Raw genomic sequence first — 21,860 nt, 5'->3', positions numbered from 1 at the left:
AAAGGAGGGGAGGCTTGCCCTGGGGAGGCATGGAAGTCTACAGACAAACATGCATGCTTAAGTCAACTTGGGGTGACTTGACAGGTTGCCTTATATTTCTTGAGATAGTCTCATGTGGAGGCAGCAGTACCATAAGTCTGTTGTTCTAAGGCATGTGGGATCCATATTATTGCCCCCTTCCCCCTAAATCCCATCCTATAACAAGAACAAAATTAAATGCCAAAATAATTTTTGCTTTCATCTTCTACTTACTAACACTCAAGCATTACCGGACTTAGCCATCAATCTACTCAGGCCTAGTGATCTTATTTTAAACACTTGGAAATCCAAAGGGCATTTGAAAGATGCAAAGTATATTTCAAAGTCTATTATGTTAAAAATATCCACTTACATTACTGAGCTTTCCTTCTAGGTTTATTGAAGTTATATACACAATCATAAAATATTCCTCATTATTCCAGGCAATTTCCCCCACTTTCTTAGAAAGCACAAGGCAACATCAGGCACTGTAGCTGATTCAGTATGGGTTACTTTCTTCCCAGCAGTTGATCACACAGAACTGATAAAAGTTATAAGGTGACTACAAGACATTAGACAACAATGGTTTACAAAGACTGCTGCCTCTTTTCCAGGCATTTCTCAATATCATCAAGAACCTGGACTGCCGCCTTCGGAATTCGAGTTCCTGGGCCAAATATGTTGGAAACGCCAGCACCATACAGGAAATCATAATCCTGTTCAGGGCAAAGAAAAAATAGGGCATGAAACACACAATCAAATCTCCTAAAAATAATCTGCAGAACTCCCAGCACAAGAGCAGAGTTTAATAATGGCTGTGCCGGTAAGGATCAAAGGGCAGAGAAGGACAGAAGGGAAGTGGCGAGGCGGCTTTCCTGACTCAAGGCCCCACGCTCTGCATGTGCAACCCTGGCTGCCAGAGGTTGCTTAGAACGCGTTAAGAAATCTGCAGTCTCCCTGGCCTCGGTACAAACAATCCAAAGAATTGGCTCATCAGAAGAGAAGTGCATTCTTATCTCTGTCCTATTATCAGTGTGTAGGGTTCTAATACAGGTATTTTGTTTGCCATCTGCAGCAAGATATAATGTAGCTAGGAAGTCAAAAAAAGACCCTGAACAAAATACTATTCTCAGTGTCCTCTCTGCCCCTCTAGATAAAGTGGGTTCTTCCTACTTCATTTCTTTAAATATTTATGACCATATTTAAAATTTGCCCCAACCGAATAGCCCAGGAAAGCCTGATCTAGTCAGAACTTGGCTGCTAAGCAGGCTTAGTCTTGGTTAGTAATTGGATGGGAGACCTCCAGCGAAGGCCAGTGTTGCACAGCCAGGCAATGGCAAACCACCTCTGTTAGTCTCTTGCCATGAAAACCCCAGCAGGAGTCACCATAAGTCAGCTATGACTTGACAGTGCTCTCCACCACCGCAAAGTTTAACATTTTAAAAAAAATTCTGATTACACAGGCAAGCTTAAAAAGCATTGTAATTAAAGCTATTTAAAATTCACCCTCCCCAACTACTGAAAACCTAAGATCCAATATAAGACTCTCTGATGGCTGAACAATTCACAAGATTCAGTAACTAGATACTCTCCCAACCCCCTACCCAACTCTTAAATGGAATAACATGCTTATAAATGATTAGGAAAGTAAACACAGCTACAGAGCACAAACACACCCTGAGTCAAACTCATCAAGCCAGTATCTGTGGCCTGGCAACTGATGATATACAGTACCTGAGGTGGGATGACACCCCCACACATGACCAGAATGTCTGGGCGGCCAAGGGTGCTCAGCTCTTTGATGAGTTCAGGAACGAGAGTTTTATGACCAGCAGCCAGCGTGCTCACACCCACACAATGCACGTCAGCATCGACAGCCTGCTGAGCTACTTCATGGGGCGTCTAAGAGAGAAGAGCAAAGGAATACGCTGAGCAAGTATTCAGCACATGGAAAACATGCGTCACTTTCCATAAAGAGAAGATTATATATTTAGTTCCATTTATATTTCCCCCTCATTTGCCTCTCCTCCATCGTATCCATACATTGCTTGTCTCCCCTCCATTTTATCCTCACAGCTAACCTGTGAGTTATGTTAGGTTGAATATGTGGGGCTGGCGTCCGTGGCAGAGCAGGGATTCAAATCTGAGTCCTCCCAGATTCTAGTACAAGACTCTTACTGTTACGCTACTCTGACTGCAGTGAACAGCAACTACAAAACACTACTCCCTTCTTCTTCTTTTTTTGATGTTTACCACTTAAAACTGCTTCCATGTTATCCTTAGAAGGCATGGGTTTCCAGGCTCACATCTTCCAAAGTGAGAAAATGATACGTGGAAAGAGTAACATGTCTCTGTCCACTGGGTCTTTCCAACTCCGTACAAAGATTTCAGCAGAACATAATTTAATTACTACAATATGGCTAGTAGAGAACTGATACTGAAATATAAACACTACTAAACACTAAATGCAATACTGAAATGTATAAATATTAATTTCAACAACAGGTCCTATTTTCAATTACCTTAGAGAATCAAAAAGACTATCATCCATCAAATGGATGCAAAACTGGAGAAAATGCATGTATGAGCCAGTGGGAAAATCTATGGACCAAAGAAATTATTTACAGAATGTCTAATGTTAAGAGAGAACTAGTGTAAAATGTTGTTTAGATGGTATATTGCTCCAAAAGGCACTGCAAAAGTTAGTAAGAACTATAATGGAATGTGCTGGAAATGTCAGAACAGTGACTGATGCAATAGTTGATTGCATGTAGTGGGCATACAAGAAATATTGGCTAGAGGTACATGAAGAAATGCAAAAGACATTAATATTCAGTTTGTGATGACTCCCAAAAATATGTTGTTATGATCTTCACTTTCTTTAGGGTGGATTTTGCTTTAATCTTTCCCTTCACACCCTCTGGGTAGTTAGCTGCCACCAGGAATATTAAATTCCAATATATTTTATTTAAGTTTTCCCTTTGGTAACGTGTTTATGCGTCAGGCTCCTTCGTGGTTCTATGTGGCCCTGAGGATAGGAATGGGATATAGCAATGACTGCTACTCTGGGATATAACAAAACAAAATAAAAGTTTATTTTTTTAAGAAGCGTATTGGTTACATAAAAGTCGTTCTTAGTTCTTCTAGTTGCTTCATCCAAACTCATTCACACAGATCTCTTGTAAGGCTTCACACACAGTTAGCCTCTTTCTCTAGGCTCTATGTTTCTCTCAAGGAGAACCCCTCAGACAGCACACAGCTAGCCTGCTTTCTTCTCTCTCTCAATCCTTTCTCTCTCAGGCTTTGCACATAGTTTGCCTGCTTCAAATAGAATGAATATATAGTCTCCCAGACACACTCAGTTCAGGCTTCCACTCAGGTTGCCTTTCTCTCACAAATACATGAACACCCTCAGGCTGCACACAGCTCGCCTCTCTTGCCCTGACTGAATCTTTTTTCTCTCCCTCAGTAACTGAAAACTGCCTTCACTCCGCCCACTCTCAGTCATCCACCAATCATATCACTCACTCATCTCTCTCTTTCACCCCCACTCTTCACCTATCTCACCAAACATTTAAAGACACATGCACCCATTTCTTGAAGTCATTACATATGTTATTAAATATTTTACCAAGTAACATTATAAAAATGCATAGTGAACTATTTAAGTATATGGTGACAGCAGCAGGAGTAGTTTTTACAGCAAAATGGAAGGTAGGAAGATGTTCAGATTTGATGGAATGGAAGAGTAAGTAATATGAATATGTGTCAATGGCAAAATTAGCATCTTATATACACAATAAGCCAATTTCAGAATTTCAAGAAAAATAAAAAGTATTTTTGATTATATAGTTAAAAATTAAGAATGAGAACAATTATTAGACATGAAGAAAAACAGAAAGATATTTAAATAGAAGTGAAAAATTAAGAACATATATAAGCAAGTTCTATATGGATATATGATTTACTTGATGACAATATGATTATTTATTATGTTTTTTCTATAGGACTTAGATGAAGCATTTAGGGTTTATGAAATATGATGATTGGAGGAATGGATGATCGTAGAGGTATGATTTAGATGACTGTATGATTGTAGCTTATGTTTTATGTGTTTGAGTTTATTAATTTAAATAAAAATTTAAATAAAAAAAATAAGACCATCATCCATCCAAATAAACAACCATGTTTGGTAGAAGCCCTGTTCAGAGATGCTCTAGCATATGCGATTTCAAGCTTATCCTTTCACAGGTATACGGCGTGATCCCAAGCAGATCTACGCAGCAGTATGTCCTGTCTTATTCAGTAGGGCTTACTCGCAGGAAAGTTCTCTCAGGATTGCACTAAAAGTCCAAAATGATCATGATTAAAAATGAAAACTGAGAATTCTGTGCCTAAGAATAATTCTTAAATTATTATTTACTCTAGGTGGGATAAACATGGAGAACAACATGTAGCCACAGCCTAAAGAGATAAGACCAGTCATCAACCTGTCAATCAAACGAACAAAACACAGCTCTATAGTCAGGAAGCATTTAAAGTCAGCTAAGACATGCATCCAGGTAATACACCTGTTAAAAAGGTAAAGGTAGTCCCCTGTGCAAGCACGGAGTCATTACTGACCCATGGGGGGACGTTGCATCACGACGTTTTCTTGGCAGACCTTTTATTACGGGGTGGTTTGCCATTGCCTGCCCCAGTTGAATTGGCTTTTATAAAGAAACATTGAAAATATTCCTGTTTAAGCTATGTGAACATTGAACGGAAAAGACTGCATACCTGGAATAGTGGACTTATATCCACATCAAATCCCAAGTCAGCAAATCCTGTTGCAATCACTTTGGCTCCTCTGTCGTGGCCGTCTTGGCCCATTTTAGCAACCAGAAGACGTGGCCTCCGCCCTTCACGCTCCATGAACTTGTTGACTCTGGTTTTTGAAAGTATTTTCAGAAATACATTGCCCTTATAAATAGCAGGCATTTAGGAACATCATTGTTTCTTTGTTTATTTATTCATACTCCATTTATATTTTTCAATCTGATGGGGACCTAATGCAGCTTACATCATTCTTCCCCCCTCCCTTTTATCCTCTTAATAGCCCTACAAAGTGGGGGACGGGGGAGAAGAGAGACACAGACCCTGGCCCAGGGTTATCCAGTAAGTTGCCACAGCAGAACGGGGGTTCGAACGGGGGTCCCCCAGATCCTATTCCAAAGCTCTAACCACTACATGTTCTGGGCAACAGGGCACTTGGCTTGCAACCAAAAACCCTTCTACCTTTTAAAGATGTGTATGTTCACTTCTGAATACCGTAATCTGTATGCTATTTTAGCAAAGGAATTTGTATGTAGGTCTTATTTATAAATAGTTGGATTCAAAGGTGTCATCTTTCTCATGAAGGAGTCTTCCATTCACTAACAAAAATTCCTTTTATTATTTACTCACTTATATTTCTAGACTGCCTCTATGAATGGAAGGGCACCATTAGATTCAACTCAGTCTCTATTAACCTCTTTTCTCCGAAGACTGAATTTTATTGAATGAGGGACCAAAGGGCAAAAAGAACATGTGCTTTAAGTTACTGAATTCTACAGATTCAAAATCACTTTAACTAATTAGAAATAAATAGCCTCTTAGAGTTTACTTTGCTAAGTTCAAAATACTGTCAAATACTGTCAATGAGTACAACATGCAGAATGGATGCAATAAACTGGAATGAGTAATATATATATATTACTGTCTCTTACCGACTGATAGCATGAGTGATTTCCTTACTCTCTCCGAACTCCTGACGATAAGCTCCGCTCACCATGCGGTCACTGGCTTTGTGCTCACCAAATACCTTTTTCATTGCATCTGTTATTTCACCAACTGTACATCTGATGAATGCATGCAGTCAAAATGTCAGATTTCCTATATTCTTATGCTTCACAAAAAGCCAGTCAAAATATAGTACAGGTTTCAGTAACAGCTGTCAAGCTGCATTTAATCACCATGATGTAATCATTAAAAAAATTATTTTACAAAATTAATATCCTGCCTTTCTGCCCTCACATTTTTTTACTTTATTTATACCTCACCTTTATCCCCAATGGGGATCTAAGGTGGTTTAAATCATTCTTCTCTCCTCCATTTTAACCTCACAACAACCCTGTAAGGTAGGTTAGGCTGAGTAATCTAAGGTCACTCCGTGAGTTTCCATGGCAGAGTGGGGATTTGAACATGAGTCTCCCAGATCCTAATCTGACACTCTAACCACTACACGATGCTGGACACCAAGTTGACAAACAATTAAAGCATACACAATAAAATCACATTTTAAAAACATTAAAACCACCCAAGAAAGCCACCATTAAAACAATTAAAACCAGAGCTAAAATACATGCAGAACAAAACATCAATTAAAACCACTGGGCAGGAAAGAGGGATCACTGAGGGAATGCCAAATGAAACAGAAAAGTCCATCCAGTTGGGGAAGATGACAACAGAAAGAAGCCATCACAAAACCACCGGGAAAACCCAGGGAGGTAGAAGAATAAAAAATCAAACACCTTAATATCAATTGACAAAGCTATTTTAGCTCATCCATTCCATGATGGATGGCTCGCGAGCCTTCACAGCACGCGGATATCCAGTCCAAATAATCCATCAAGCCAGGATTAAAGCAGAGAAAAGGTCCCGTGACTCTTTGTTACAATATGGATCCAAGAGACAGGACAATATAAACATCCTGTCCTGGGCTTTAGATTTTTCTCCACTTTCTAACAAAATAGTTGATATTGTCAAAAAGAACTGGCATATTATTCAGGATATTCCCGGCTGCCAAAAATTTCCCCAAATTGGCTATAGAAGAACCAAAAGTTTAAAAGATCTATTGGTACATTCAGACCTTAAAACCCTATCCGGTCAAACTAAGTTGCCTAAGGGCCACTTCCCTTGTGGCCACTGCAATGTTTGTGTTCTAAGTAGGAATCTTAACCATTTTAAATATCCCCAGACCGGCTTACCAATGTTTTCTAGAGATTTCTCTACACGTTCCACATCCAATGTAGTTTACCTTATTGCATGTACATGCAATTTGTTGTATGTGGGAAGCACTTCACGTCCCATTCGCGCACGCGTACAGGAACACCTTTCTAAAATAAGGACTTTAAATAGAGAGGCTCCCCTCGTCTCTCATTTTGAGCATCACAAAAATGAAAGGGAACTTCATTTTTCCATCTTGCAAGTTGTTAAACAAATGGGTCACACCAATCAGGCTCTTTTGCAAGCAGAGGTGCGTTGGATCTTTAGAATGAACTCACTCAGCCCAAAAGGACTAAATAATGAAATTGATCTCTCAGTGTTCTTATAAACTGGGTGTATTTATTCTGGTTACAATTCTTGTCAACAATTCCTTTCCCCTCCCCCCTTGTTCCGCATGGACTATATTGTTCACGTTGAGCTAAACTTGGAAGGCAAGGTCCTCTGTGTGAGAACTGAACCATTTTTTTAAAAAGGCATTGGCAATTAAGTACAGCCAGTATGCAGCCGTAATGGTACTTTTGGGAAAGGTTCCCTTTAACAGACACTTGAGGGCAGTATTGCCTACATGAATAAAAATAGTTTAGTTTGTTTGCACCGTACCGTTACTGACTTGAAAAATATGGGAGATTGTGACTTTGTGACTACTTTATTGAATAAAATTGTAAGTATCTTTCTCTCATTTTGTAACGTTGTATTATCAAGCTGTGTATTCAAAATGACTATGGTTATTTGTAGAACTAATGGACGGATGAAGATTTAACCTCGAAACGAGCAAAAAAGAAGAGGCCGGTGAAGCTCGTTGCCTGATTTTCAGCTTGCTTTTCAAGCACGTCATTGGAGTGCAAATGTCTTTCGTGTGCTAACAAGGGCCACTTGGAATACTAGACAAGGGCATTGCCTTCGCAGGATTGGACTTTACTTTGTATTCGTTTACTTTGTACACAGGACTTGATATTTCAGTCAGCTGAATGATTGTGTGTTATAAATGAGCTTAAAACCTTTGTTATAAATGAGCTAAAACAGCTTTGTAAATTGATATTAAGGTGTTTGGTTTTTGATTCTTGTACCTCCCTGGGTTTTCCCGGTGGTTTTGTGATTGCTTTAGGAGGTTTCCCACCTGTCTGGGTCTAACAGAAAGAAGCCAACAAATTTCCCAAGGGAGAGAGCCCCATGGCTTTGGTGCCATTACTGAGAAGGTCCTCTCCCAGGAGGCCACCTGCCTCCCATAAAGAGGCTGCGGTCCGTAACTGCTCATAACCACCCTTGGAGGTAAACTAAGCTTCAAGAGAGAGATTTTCCCATGACCACCCAGTGAGCAACGTGGTTGAATGGGAATTTGAACTGAGCCTTTCCTATATCCAAACTCCAAATTTTAGCAGCTCTCTCATATTTCTCAGTTCGTAGGTAGCTAGCTAGCAAAGCAGGACTTCAGAGACCTTGTCCGAATGAGTATTCTTGGCTAAACACAAAATATTTCCACACACCTTGCGCGTGCTGCTTCCACCGCCAGGGCCAGCAAGTTGCCTTGGCCTGTGGCAGCACTTTCTGTCAGAGCAGTGAGGCAACCCTGAGCGGCAACATCATCTCTGCTGGCCTTCACCTTTGGGAAGAACACAAGATGAAGCCATCATTATATGGCAATTAAGACTGAACTCACAAGCCACACAGCCTTTGATGGGGGCTCTCTTTTAATCAAGCGGGTAGGGAGAGAATGCCAAAAGCCTGAACAGGAATCCCATCAGCAACGTTTACGAACGGTTACTGGCTCCAGTCAGACTTACACTCTTATAACTTCTCAGAACCTTTGTCATGCTTGCAAAAGAAATATTCTGAAATACTATAATTGAACTTTAAAAAATCTTGCTCCTTTGCATGTTTTCCCATGGTTCAATGAGACTTATTTCCAAGGGTGCACAGGACTGTAACCTAAAATAACTAATTCTTTAATATCCTTACTGCGGTGAAATGACAGCTCACCCCATTGGTAACTTGCTAAAATGCACAGCTTTGGAAGACAAGTGATTAAACCACACTCTGCTAATGCTCAAACACTATTTTATTTCAAGCTTTTTTGTTCCATCTTTCCACCCAACTAGGGAAGTGAGCAATTTTTTTAGAGAACAGCCAACAGCATACCCAGGGAGGCAAAAGGCTGCAAGGAAGAATTTGTTTTCACGTGAATCCTGTCATAAATTTTTCAAATGTGATTAAGGGACTGGAATGGAGTTAGTTGATACATACACATAACTGATAATGTGCGAGATCAGAGATCCCAGCCTCTTGGAGTACAAATAAACCAAATGATAAAGTAGGATGAATACAACTGATCAGGAGGAAACTTTCTGAAGTTTAAGAAAATTAACTGATACCAGTCCACTGCAGGGTTCTTCTGACCACAGCATTACAAAATGGTTTTCTATTACACAAGTGAGTCTGGCAAGTGCTTTGGGTTGTTGGCTTACGCACTCCTACCTTATCCTTCTCACCTTCTACAAGTGAATTAGTGACTTTCTAGCATGTAGCAAATAGTTTGCCACTACACCTGAACTGGCAAACTATGGAGCCCTCGGTTTGTACATAAGAAACAAGACTTGGTTGTTAAAAATCCCCAAATTGAACATAGTAACAAGCTGCAGGGCTTCTCCCCCCTACCCCTCAACAAGAGGGGAGGCACCACGTAAATGCAAGAACTTCCGGGCTGATTCTCACCATAAAAAAATCGAACATTTGTATATGATGTCCTGAATGCAGCTTCAAAGTGCCTTAGAAAAGTCCCTGTTTTCAGCCCACCCCTTCCTGTGAGTGGAGAATAATAATACTGGCCTACTTTAGGGGATTTACGGAGAAGCAGGCAAAAACACTTTAAACTATTCTACATATATACTAGTATTATTAATAAATATGGTTCCAAGGACCTTAAACAACATGCCAAATTTTATTTAACCCACTTTGGTTTGACAAAATGATGTCAGTTTGTGAATAGCAGCTGACATCAAAGTGCCATCACTCCACAACCTCTCTAGGAAAAAATAAAACTTACCTTTTTAAGTTTCTCAATTTGTTTGTTGCGGACTGAAGTGTTGTCAATTGCCAGAACTTCAACAGTCTCTTCTTTTTCCAACTGGTACTTATTTACACCAACAATTACTTCAGAACCTATTTCACAAATATATTTAGAATATATTCAAAAACTGTACTTCTGACAGTTTTCAGTTTGAGTTGTTCCTAACATCTGTAATCCTAGCCCTACTGCATTTTTACTAGATTTCTTGCGTTGTTCAATTCATTTGTTTTCTATATTTTGTGATCTGCTGCAAGTTCAAGCGAAAAAGGCAGGCTATAAAATGAATAAAATAAAAAAATAGAAAATACTTTAATAAAAAAATCTCATCAACCCCTTTAAAAACAGAGAACAATATGCCTGAGCTGTTTGCTTGAGTGAATATTACAGGATTAGAGGCCACTCTCAAGATCATAGAATCATAGAATCACAGAGTTGGAAGGGGCCATACAGACCTTCTAGTCCAACCCCCTGCCCAGTGCAGGATCAGCCTAAAGCATCTCTGACAAATATTCATCCAGCCTCTTCTTGAAAACTGCCAGTGAGGGGGAGCTCACCACCTCCATAGGCAGCTGATTCCACTTTTGAACTGTTTGCCTTTCACAAAAAAGCCTGCTACTTTCTATAAAAATCTCTGGAATATATCTGCAGGACTTCTCTGACTATACTCACCTAGGCAAGAGGAATCACAACGTTTGTGGTGTTTGAGACTGGCAAGCAGATAATTTAACTGGTCAAATATTGTTAATTAACTGGTCAACTGCATGACCATGGCCAAATAATACACAAATAAGTCATGAAACCAAGAATGCCACTGTGCAGGGGGCTGCTTAACTTTTTAATTTCATTTTGGTGTCATTTGTTGGGAAGGGCAGAAGTGAGGGCTGCTTGCCCCTTCGTGTGATAGCAGTCAGGGGCAGACCTAGCTAGGTAACAAAGCTTCTCCTACTGGCTAACTGAAATACTGGGCAGACATGCCAAACTTTTTTTCCTTTGAACAGCAAATCCATATCATATTACATGATTTCAGGTCCTCTAAGTTGCAAAAGAGTCACTTATTATACAGCGTGGGAGGCTGCTGCTCAAGGAATGGAAAACAACGCCCCCATTGAGCATGTAGCGCAGTTCTCTCGACCCCAGCCAGTGCTTGCGATCAACGGAGCCTAGCTCAGCTACGCCAACCAATGCTACTTCCCAAGCAGTTCATTTCACTCACTGGCAGCCCTTTCTTGTCTGCTAACGCTGCCAAAAATCCAATGGATTTGTTCTCAATCAATCGATGTACTCTGTACTTGATAATGCCCTCTTTCACTTTCCCTACCAGAATCAATCCGGGCTTGTCTTCGAGCAGCGCACTCTTCAATTCGCAGTTTCGGTATTCCTTCAGCGACAGCTTTGGCCATCCCGCCCATTTCCTCAATCTCATTAATAAGCTATTGCAGACAACAAAGTAAGGGTATAAAGTTAATAACTGTCATTGCTTAGTACACATGAAGCTGCCTCATACTGAGTCAGAACCATTTGTCTAACAAGTTCAGCAGTACCTGTTCTGACCGGCGAGAGCTCTCTAGGATCTCAGGCGGAAGTATTTCACATCACCTGCTGCCTGATCCTTTTAGCTGGAGACTGAGCTTGGGATCTTCCGCATCCAAAAGCAGATGCTCTGCCCTTGAGCCACAGTTCCACACTGTGGAACAATCTCTAGACCCGCTACTGCCTAGGCAACTATACAACCTGGGAGAGATTAAAAAACCCATATGCGAGCCACCATTTAATAGATAATATATTTCACAACTCTAACAATGCCATCCTAAACCGTTACAGCCCTCTAAGCCCACTGACTTCACTGGATTTGGAAGGGTGCAGCTCTGTTCAGGATGGCACGGTTAGGCACTTTGACAGAGCTGGGAATTCAGCAGTGTCCCAAACCAGGTATCTGAAATCGACTGTAGCTCAAAATAGGAAAATATATCCAATTTATGCAGCTAGAACACAGATAAGAAGAAATTCTATAAACTGTCACTATAAACCATGATCTTCCCTTAGGCTTAAATTCAGAAAATAATGTTTAAAAGGCATAACTCTCTTGTGTTTAAAAGTATATGATTTCTTAAGCTGGTCCAATAGTAACAGGACCCTTAACAAAATCTTTATAGAACCGGAAGAACTACTGTCCTTCCAAAAGGAACCCATAAATGGCATTTCCTAAAAATCAAGCTTATCGCACTACCAAATGAAATATAGTTCCAGGTAAGAGATCAGGAAGATGCACAATTATTATATAATAAAATGGGGTGATTTCAGTATTTAATGAAACATCCGCAGCCTTCTCTTCTATCCTACCCAACCTCCACAGAAGAACTGACCTTTAAAGCAGCTTCGTACACATCATTCGTGAGCGATTCCATCAGAAACGAACCACCCCATGGGTCAGCAACTTTTGGGATGCCGGATTCCTCCTGTATTATAATCTGGGTATTCCGGGCAATTCGAGCACTTTTCACAGTTGGCAATCCTAAAGCTTCATCAAATGAATTGGTATGCAAGGACTGAGTCCCTCCAAACACAGCCGCCATCGCCTCCACTGCAGTACGGATGATATTATTGTAAGGATCCTAAGGGAGAAAGGCAAAGGTTTCTAAGGAACAGGGGTGTCGTGTTCCACACAAATGCTGTCTTTGTAGTATACCGATACCACATTAAGATTGCCCTATATTGGTAACTACATTATAATGCTTTATATGACACTGATCTTGGCTGTCTATTATGACTAGGAAGATTCTTTAAAAAATGGAAAATTACATCCATATGTATTTCACAGAATCCTACCCTAGACAATGGTGAATTATTTAATCATTTTAATTTTTTTATGCTACATTTATAATCCACCTTTGACCTCAATGAGGACCGAAAGCAGCTTACATCATTCTCCTCCCCTCCATTGTCCCTCACAACAACCTTGTGAGGTAGGTTAGGCTGAGTTGCATGATGGGCTCAAGGTCACCCAGTGAGCTTCCATGACAGAGCGAGGAAATGAACCTGGGTCTCCCAGATCCAAGTCCAGCACTCTAACCACTGGCTCTCATTTACAAATGATGCATATTATACATCATTAAGCTGAATGGTTCAAAAAGTAGGTAAATAAAGTCAAGTTCCATAGGGCTGAGGTAGTGGTCCGCTCATGCAGGGGGGCTGTCAGTGCTTTCTGTTGCTTTCCCATCACAATGCAGCTCTCTTTTGGTCCACATTGTCCTCAAGAGTCTCCCGCTCCTCAGAAGCGACTGTATGTGCACACCGGCTACAGAACACAGGGAGGCCTCAAAAATCCATTAAGCGAGTGAATCTCTACCTGTGGTTCTTTGGATCCAACCCATTTGAAAGTGACAGGAGATATGAACTCAACACTTTTTGCAGAACTGGAGCTTAAAATAATCTCTTTGGGGAAAAAAAAATCTCTCCTCTCTAGCTACATCCCATTGCAAATTCCATTGAAATTATCAGCTTCCTACCCAACACTATATGAAGAAATTCATCTTTACAGACAATGTAAGAACCATGGGAGTGACTTCAGCTTCTCAAGGGCATCACAGTTTCAGTGGAGCAGACAAGATTCACTTTAGGGCCAAAGGCTCACTTCTAGATTTATTCAATATCAAATTGCAGAAAGTTATGTATTTTGATTTTTCAGTTAGTTTAAATTTTATCACATAAATGGAAATGCATACACACTGATACATCTTGCCTCCTAAAATGATTCCCCTGCACCTTATACTAAATCCAGTAAATAAATGTTAGACACAGATTAACAGAGTTAAAAATCCTAAAAAAAGTTACACCCTTCTAAATCCATTGAAGTTAATGTGTCTAGTGGTGTATAACACAAGAGTACACTGCTAGTTAGAAGCTTTAGTAACATCACTTCGCTATGTTTTAAAAGTGGCCTGGGAGGGAAAAAAATTCATCCACCCATTTTTCCCTCTTCAGTTTTGGAAAAGGTATTTAAAAACTGCCAGTCTATAGGCTATTGCATTAGTTCACTGCGTGTGTACAAAACAGGCTCACATACAAAAGCACTTAAAAGCTACAACAAATCTATCTTGTTTTCTTCCTAGGAATATCTGCATTTCTTCTTCCATGCAAGGAATATCAAGCCCTATTCAGGATTGCTAAATGGCTCGATTCTGACTCCTAAATTTATACCATTTCTAAATAAGCATATATTGATAATAAAATATATTTCATACTGAATATAAAATTTAAATTCTACATTTAATTCAAGAGCAATCTGCAATAAAGGGGGGGGACTACATGAGCCATGACAGCTGGGGGGAAAACCCACCCTGCTAGTCTTATCTTATGTGACGCTCTTATTCTTCCACCCATTTCAAGACCTGCTAATTCCATTCTAGGCACAGGATAGGTTAGAAGATTTTATGCCGAAGGAGTGCATTTGTGGTAAATAACTGATATTCCAACCTGCTCGGTCAGTGACCATCCAGAAGTCTGACAATGAGCTCTAAGGAGAAGAGACTTGGTGTCCTTGGGCTTAAACATTTTCTCTATTAAATGAGCCCAAAGCCGCCTCCCAGCTCTTAGTTTAGCTATTTCCATGTAGAAGTTCATACCAATTCCCCAGAAGAAAGACAGCCTGCAATGAGAGCACACAGGGTCTGGTTAGGATACAAAAGGAAGGAACAAATAATACCGTAGGTCACACAGTTCATATAAACTACAATGCTCTTAAACTCAAAATAAAAAGGATTCCACTTCTTGTTTTCAGACTATTAAATAGGAAAAACCTGCCACTAATACTGTAATGACTCCTTTGCACGAATGTCACAAATTCATTATTGTTTTTCCTGATTTTTGCTCACTTTCCTGAGCCCCTAGGCCATTTCCTTATTAGGCAAATGAGAACAGTCTCTCTGGTATTTGATCCCTAACCAAGCAGCCATGTAATTAATAGAGATTTTCCCTCCCCTTGAGTATAGTTGTTAATTCTTCTGTTCTTGGCAATGTCATCCTGGGTAAAAATCCATCCCCAATTAGCCTCATGGCAACCTTCAATGGGAAAAGGAGCAGTTTAACAGCCCTCAAACCAAGCAATGTCTTTCCCAAGGAGCTCAAGTGTGCATTTTCTGGACCTGCCAGGATGCCAGCAATGGAATTTGTGCCCCATGCAGGTAACATAGGCCCAACCAACTGGATTCAGAAATCTTTAAGTAAATTATAGACTAGGAAGTTCAATTCTAGAGGCATTAGGAAATTTTCTGTCGTTTTTTTTGGCATGGTTTCCTTGAACTATTTGTCCAGTGTCTGTTTGCTCTTGGCCAAGCGCCCCCACTGCTTCACTTTTGCTGAACGAGCATGCAGTTTAAGTTCCAGCCCAAGAGCTGAGCTGCAGCAGCCCAGCTCTTGCAATGCAAGCTGGCCAGCTGCCTGGTGCCTCTGCGCAGAGCTGCCCCTTGCACTGCATTGCACTGGCTTTTAGGCAAACCTCAGCAACTTCGTCCTGACTTGCTTATGCAAGTTTTCCAACTTTTTATGCACAATCTATTAACCATTTTTACACTTTAAATGCAAGGTAAGGTTTGAAACTATATCAGGTTTTAAACATCTCAAACTCGACTGCTCATCCAGCACTCTACTCCTAATAAGGGAAGTAATGCTAAGGGAAATTAAAAGGCTGGGGGCACTCTCAGCCCTTTCAAGTCAAGGAACCTCAACACCAAAGCCATGGCTCATCTTGCCGGGTCTACTGTGAGGCTAAAGGGGAGCGAGAGGAAGAAAGAGATGAGCAGGAATCGAAGGGGGTTCAGATTTATTCATCACCCCAGAAGGGGCTCCACAGCCCATACTTGTCCCCACTCCAAGTGCCCTGATTTGCTACTAATATAGTCACCGAAACACATGCAACATAATGCAATATCCAGTGTTACTGACTACACTTTATTCGTTTTGCTTTTATCCTGCTTTTCAGAATAAAATAGTCTCCCAAAATATATACCAGAAACTGAAATGGGATATACAGAACTGTTGGTGAGAGACGTACGTAAAAGAAAATAAATACAGGCCCTGCTCTCAGGCTTGCAACTTAAGAGAGTCAGGCACACGAGGAAGGGGAGGGGAAGGAATAGGCCACCGCTTTTCTCAAAATCATCCTGGGAACCTGTCAGATCCAGATCTGTCGTGGGATTGAAAAGTGAGTGTCACCGGTTTTGAGTGGGAACCTCGTGGGCCTCTCAGTTTTGATTAGCTGTGTATGTTTCCTGGAAATGACGCAAGACAGGTTTCCTGCCAATTCCTTTCCTGAGCTTGGTTGCCCTTAAGCTGTTCACGCCTTCTCGGCGTGCCAGCTCCAATTTCCATTAGAATCTTCTGACTCTTCGACTGAAAGCCAGGCCAAATTGGCCAAGAGTCCACAGAGGAAAAATACAAACATGAACATGGCCTTTTGAAACAATGGTACTCTGGTACCGGAAAAATGTCAGGATGCAGTGTCAGATGCTGGTGACATGTATTCCATCTGGAGACTCTTCTTGCCACTTGACTGCTAGTAGCTAACAAACTTGAAAGGCCAGTTTGTCATCATGCATGCAAGTCTCTATATAAAGTTAACTTTATTTTAATTTTTGATTTCTTTTCCACAACAGCCTGCATTCTTTAATTTTTTTTATACATTCAAGCATTAAAAATATTTCCAGGCAATCCAGTGTTTCAAACTAGCATCTGGACCTTCTTAAAAGGTTGCCCAATGTCTCTGTTTGCTTATATTACTGATGGGAGAAGGCTGGGGAGAAAAGTGGGTGGGGGGGAGGGGCTTATAGGCTCCAAACATTCGGGGACCTAAGCTAATCCAGCATCTACCATTCTCAAAACACATCTAAAAGACACCTTCCCCAAAGGAAGAGGGGGAACACAGTGTACAAATGGCTGGCGGGGTAACATAAAAAACTCTGGAGTAGAGTATCTCGAGAGAATAAGGCTTGAGGAAATTTGAAGGAAACAAAGTGCCACCTGGGTGAGCCTGTTTCCTTGGATCCTACGATAGCTTATATCACACACACTAATTTTATAACAGCTATAAAGTTGAACTATAACAGAACTGCAAGCTATCATTACAGTTTGGAATCTGTGTTTCCTATCTGAAATTATGAGACAGTTTCGTTGCTCACAAGCTGAGTTAACATACCTTGGTGCAAATTCATCAATAGTAAGGCCAGCTTGAAGTCCAGTTCTGCAGTACTCCAAACCATCTGCTATAGTATAAGCTAATTCCAAAATGGCATCTGCTCCTGCTTCCTGCATATGATATCCACTGATAGAAATAGAATTGAATTTGGGCATGTGCTACAGGAAAACAAAAGTACACATTTTTTTCTAAAAACAGCTCATATACTTTTAAGCACTGCACTTATAGAGTAGTATCTAATGGCTGGAGGAGAAGGGAGAATGATTTTCACCCATTCCTCCCACCCACATGGCCCCATGCTGTTCATGTATGGAACATGATCCTCCTAAGCATAATTTTGAGGGGTTCTGTGGACTGCAGCAGGAGGGTGGAGGTGGAAAAGTCTTATTCTGTAAGCTGTGGTGCATTCATTAGTCACATTCATTAAAGCAACCAATACCTTTGATGTGTATTGGAAGATGTCAGCAATGATCCGCATCGATGGCTCTGGGGGGAAAATGTACGTATTGCGGACCATGAATTCCTTCAGTATATCGTTCTGTATTGTCCCTGTCAGCTTGGACTGAGGCACTCCTTGTTCTTCCCCCGTTACAATGAATGTAGCCAGGATGGGAATGACCGCCCCATTCATTGTCATCGAAACAGACATTTTCTCCAGGGGAATTCCATCAAAAAGGATCTTGGTATCTTCTACAGTATCAATGGCAACTCCTGCCATTCCAACATCACCACGTACTCGGGGGTTGTCTGAATCGTACCCTCGGTGGGTTGCCAGGTCAAAAGCCACTGATAAGCCCTGCTGTCCAGCTAGAGCCATGAGAGAAGAGAATTAATAATTAAGAAGTTACCCAGAATTCAACTTTTCTATTTTATGAAAGTTACAGATTTGAACCATACTGGCGGGATGTACTAACTTGAATTAAAAACTAAGGTGATTCCCCTCCACCCTTTTGTCTAACATGGGAAAAGCACGTTTGCTCCAATCAGACCACAAGGAGACCAAACAAACTCTTCCACAGTTTCTACACAATCCTTTCCCACAAAGCACACAGGAGCACAGAAGAAAAGCAGACATTAGCTTTTCACCTTTGTTCTGGTAGCATTTTAAAAACAAACTTTATTGACCCCTACAATTTATTTCTGACAACTTACTTCCGAGTTCTAAGAAAAAAAAAACTGCCAGTGGAGGAGAGTGGTTTGAATGCTGGATTAGGAACTTGGAGAACCAGGTTCAAATCCTCACGATGCCATGGAAGTTTGCTGGGTGACCTTGGGCCATCACTCTTTTTCAGCCTAACCTACCTCACAGGTTATTGTGAGGATAAAATGAAGGAGAGGAGAATGATGTAAGCCACTTTGAGTCCCCATTGGGTTGAAGACAGGGTATAAAGGGAGTAAGTATAGAAACAATAATAAAAAAATCCCAACTCAGTTGTGAAGCTGGCTGGGTGACCTTGGGCGAGACACTTTCTTCCAGTCTAACTTACCTCACACAACTGTATGCCACCCTCAGCTCTTTGGAGGAAGCATGGGAAAAATATACTAAATAAATAAATAGTTGTGAAAGACTGAAAGCTTTTCTGTTCGACCTTCCCGAATGAAGTAAAATTTCTAAGCTAGATGAGTGGAATGAAGTCCTATTGACCTAAACACTGTCAATTTGCAAATAAGTGTACATAGCAACCCAACCTATGGTAACTCAGAAGTATGCCTGACTTCAATTGACTTACTTTCAAGATAATTTATTTTTTTGTTTATTTTATTTATGTTATTTATATTCCGCCTTTCTCATTGAGACTCTTACATAGTGTGAGATTAGTACAATTAGTGGCTAGGACAATGGCAGGCATTTCCATAAACAATATCATAGGGTATTTTAATATAGTTTCAACAACATTTCCATAAACAATATCATGGGGTAAAAGAATGTAAGTTTACAAAGCTATAGTATTAGCAAGGATCCAGTAACATAATCAATTCTAGGACTTACACTGAACAACATGAAGCACAGGTAGTATATAGGAGTACATATTTAAAGCAACAGATAATATGTAAGGCAACATAATGGTGAAATCTGTGGTTTCTAACTCATTAGCGAAACAACTGGGATCCCTTTCCCAGGACTGCACTACTGTCACACGTGAAATACTTCATCACATTAAATTAAACCAAATTTTCTCCCATCATTCCCCTAGACTGGTGGCTTTCAATCCGCAGTACATGTACCACAAGTGAGACAGAAATATTCTAGATGGGGTGCAGGGTTCTCATAACAATTACTAAGCATTTGCAAGATAGAACAAGATGAGTAGCCTTGTTAGTCTGTCTGTAGCAGTAGAAAAACCACAGCTCATACAAGCTCATCTCCTACCACAAATTTTATTAGTCTTATAGGTGCTACTGGACTCTTGCTCTTTTCTACCAAGAATTTGCACTCTCTCATTCCCCATGTCCACCTGCAAGGGTGACTTTGCCAATCGAACCTGCCATAGATTATTCATCTGTGACCCTTTAGCATGCTAGTAGTAATAACAGAATACCGATGAACATATAAATGTCTTCTCGGGGAAAGTGGCTTTTTCTTTCTTTCATGGTAGGATCCAGATTCTTTGATTGAACAATTGGCGGAACAATTAAGATACGAAAGACTGAAAACCACTGCCTTAAACTCTACATCTTACCCCTGATGTTATCCTTGTAGAATCTGTTGCTCTCCTCCACAGTACTGAAGCCTGCATATTGGCGGATAGTCCAAGGCCTAGAGGTGTACATGGTGGGATAGGGACCACGAGTGAAGGGTCTGACCCCAGGCAATTCCTCAGGAAAGCCCTCTGTGTCCTGCACAGAGTACAGTGGTTTGATGGAAATTCCCTCCGGCGTGTGCCACATCAATTCCTCCGGGTTCTTGCCCTTTAGCTGCTTTTTGGCCATTGCAGCCCACTCTGGGTGAAGTGGCTTCTGATGCAGGGAGCGCCTCATGTGCCCACAGAGGTGCAACTCTGCTTCTTTCCGGTAACGGCATGGCCAGAAGTTCAGAAGTCTATAACGGGCCTTTAACATTTTTCACTGTGAGAGTCAGTCTGTGGATTAAAATCGTAATACTCCAACAGTTATCAACAAGAATTTATTATCAGTCTTTAACAGACTCTATGTGACAGAGTGTTGCTTTTGAATACACCACTATAAAAAGATAGGCCCATCCAAATTTATGATCCCAGGAAAAGGCACAAATTTAAGTCAGTTTTCAAACAGTGGGAACCAACAATCACAATCAGGTTGTTTTAAGACGGGCAAGCCCTGCCAAACTGCATTTTAATTCTTTGAAAGGAGTACTCATCCCACCTCCACCCCTCGGCTGGCTGGTGGCGTAACAGAGCACTCATGAATACTCTAATTGCTCAGGAGCTAAGCTTATAACACAAAGGGCTTAGGAACAGCAGCTGCATATCACTGGTAGGAAACCATGTTAACTTGTAAGTGTAAAGCACTGTCCCCTCAGCCAATCAGACAGCCCTCTTCTGTAAGGGAAAGTGGCTGGCCTCATTCAAGATTGCCCTGCTGTAAACAGATCACTGCTGCAATAGCAATGCCACTGTGAGAGAGAAGGCTGGTGTTTCATTAAACCTCTGCTTATTTATTTAAAACACCTGGGCCCGATCTTTTGGTACTGAAACTGAAGGCAGCATACAAGATTTTTTTTAAAAAAAATACAAGTTGTGTTTGCCAGTGCAAAAATATATGGAAGCAAGCAGCACCAAAATTCACATGAACTTGCTATGCCATGGCACTCCTCTGCACTTAAATCTGAACCTGCTTTGTACTGACACGGCCAGGAAACACAGAAAGGTATCCCAGGTTCATTTTAGAAAACAAGAAACTGTAATGCTCAGGCCAACTGCAAAATTCACACCTTAAGTCCCACTTAGGGCAAAATGGAAGCCATATGTAATTAGTTGCCAACCTCCAGCTGGGGCCCGAAGATCTCCTAGAATTATAACTGACTCCAGGCTATAGAGATCAGCACTCCTCCCCCCCCCCCCGAGAAAATGGCTGCTTTGGAGGATGGACTTCATGGCTGAGGCCCCGCCTCTTCCTAAACCCCGCCCTCCCCAGGCTCCACCTCCCAATCTCCAGGAATTTCACAACCCGGCGTTGACAACCCTAGTAACTTTCTAGCAGACAACAGCCATTTCTACCTACCTATTTCATTTACTTGTTTAGGAAATGCATCCGCTGCCCCTTTCTCCAAGGAGCTCGAAGCGGTACATACAACCCTCTCCCCCTTCCTTCCCTCACAACAACCCTGTAAGGTAGGCAGGGCTAAGAGAAGGGTTCTGGCCCAAGGCCACCCGCTTCGTCAGGAGCTCGTTTCGCACGGAGGCTGAGAGAGCCTCCAATCCCACTGAGGGCACACGCGGCTCCGCCTCACACCCGCTTAGCTATCGCCTATCTCGGTCTTCCGTCGACGCTTGACCTCTCTCCGCAGCCTACCCCGGGCCCTCTGCGCATGCCCCGGAACGTAAACTCCACTTGCAAGAAAGAGGCGGAGGATGACAGCTTGGC

At 41.2% G+C, this 21,860-nt stretch overlaps 1 protein-coding gene across 1 annotated transcript; it reads right to left on the bottom strand.

The window, feature by feature from the left end:
- Positions 1–396: 396 nt before the first annotated feature.
- On the bottom strand, positions 397–21,814 carry MMUT (methylmalonyl-CoA mutase). Its single transcript, XM_054988748.1, has 13 exons — positions 21,498–21,814; positions 19,979–20,377; positions 17,737–18,104; positions 17,298–17,455; positions 14,582–14,753; positions 12,472–12,720; positions 11,427–11,538; positions 10,085–10,200; positions 8,529–8,644; positions 5,766–5,897; positions 4,798–4,945; positions 1,753–1,920; positions 397–734 (listed from the first exon to the last, which is right to left on the bottom strand). The coding sequence occupies exons 2-13, from the start codon at positions 20,355–20,357 to the stop codon at positions 606–608; spliced, it is 2,247 nt and encodes a 748-aa protein (XP_054844723.1). The 5' UTR covers positions 20,358–20,377; positions 21,498–21,814; the 3' UTR covers positions 397–605.
- Positions 21,815–21,860: the final 46 nt, after the last annotated feature.

Source organism: Eublepharis macularius, chromosome 1 (genome assembly GCF_028583425.1).
Source record: "Eublepharis macularius isolate TG4126 chromosome 1, MPM_Emac_v1.0, whole genome shotgun sequence".
Classification (NCBI taxonomy): Eukaryota; Metazoa; Chordata; class Lepidosauria; order Squamata; family Eublepharidae; genus Eublepharis; species Eublepharis macularius.
The sequence above is the reverse complement of the archived record's forward strand: the minus strand, read 5'-3'. Positions and strand labels throughout refer to the sequence as shown.

Coding starts and splice junctions, on each gene's coding strand:
- MMUT (XM_054988748.1), bottom strand. CDS start 20,357: ATGTTAAAGGCCCGTTATAGACTTCTGAACTTCTGGCCATGCCGTTAC. Junction 17,456..17,736: donor TCTTCCAATACACATCAAAG/GTATTGGTTGCT, acceptor GTTTTCCTGTAG/CACATGCCCAAATTCAATTC. Junction 4,946..5,765: donor ATCACTCATGCTATCAGTCG/GTAAGAGACAGT, acceptor TTCAAAAACCAG/AGTCAACAAGTTCATGGAGC.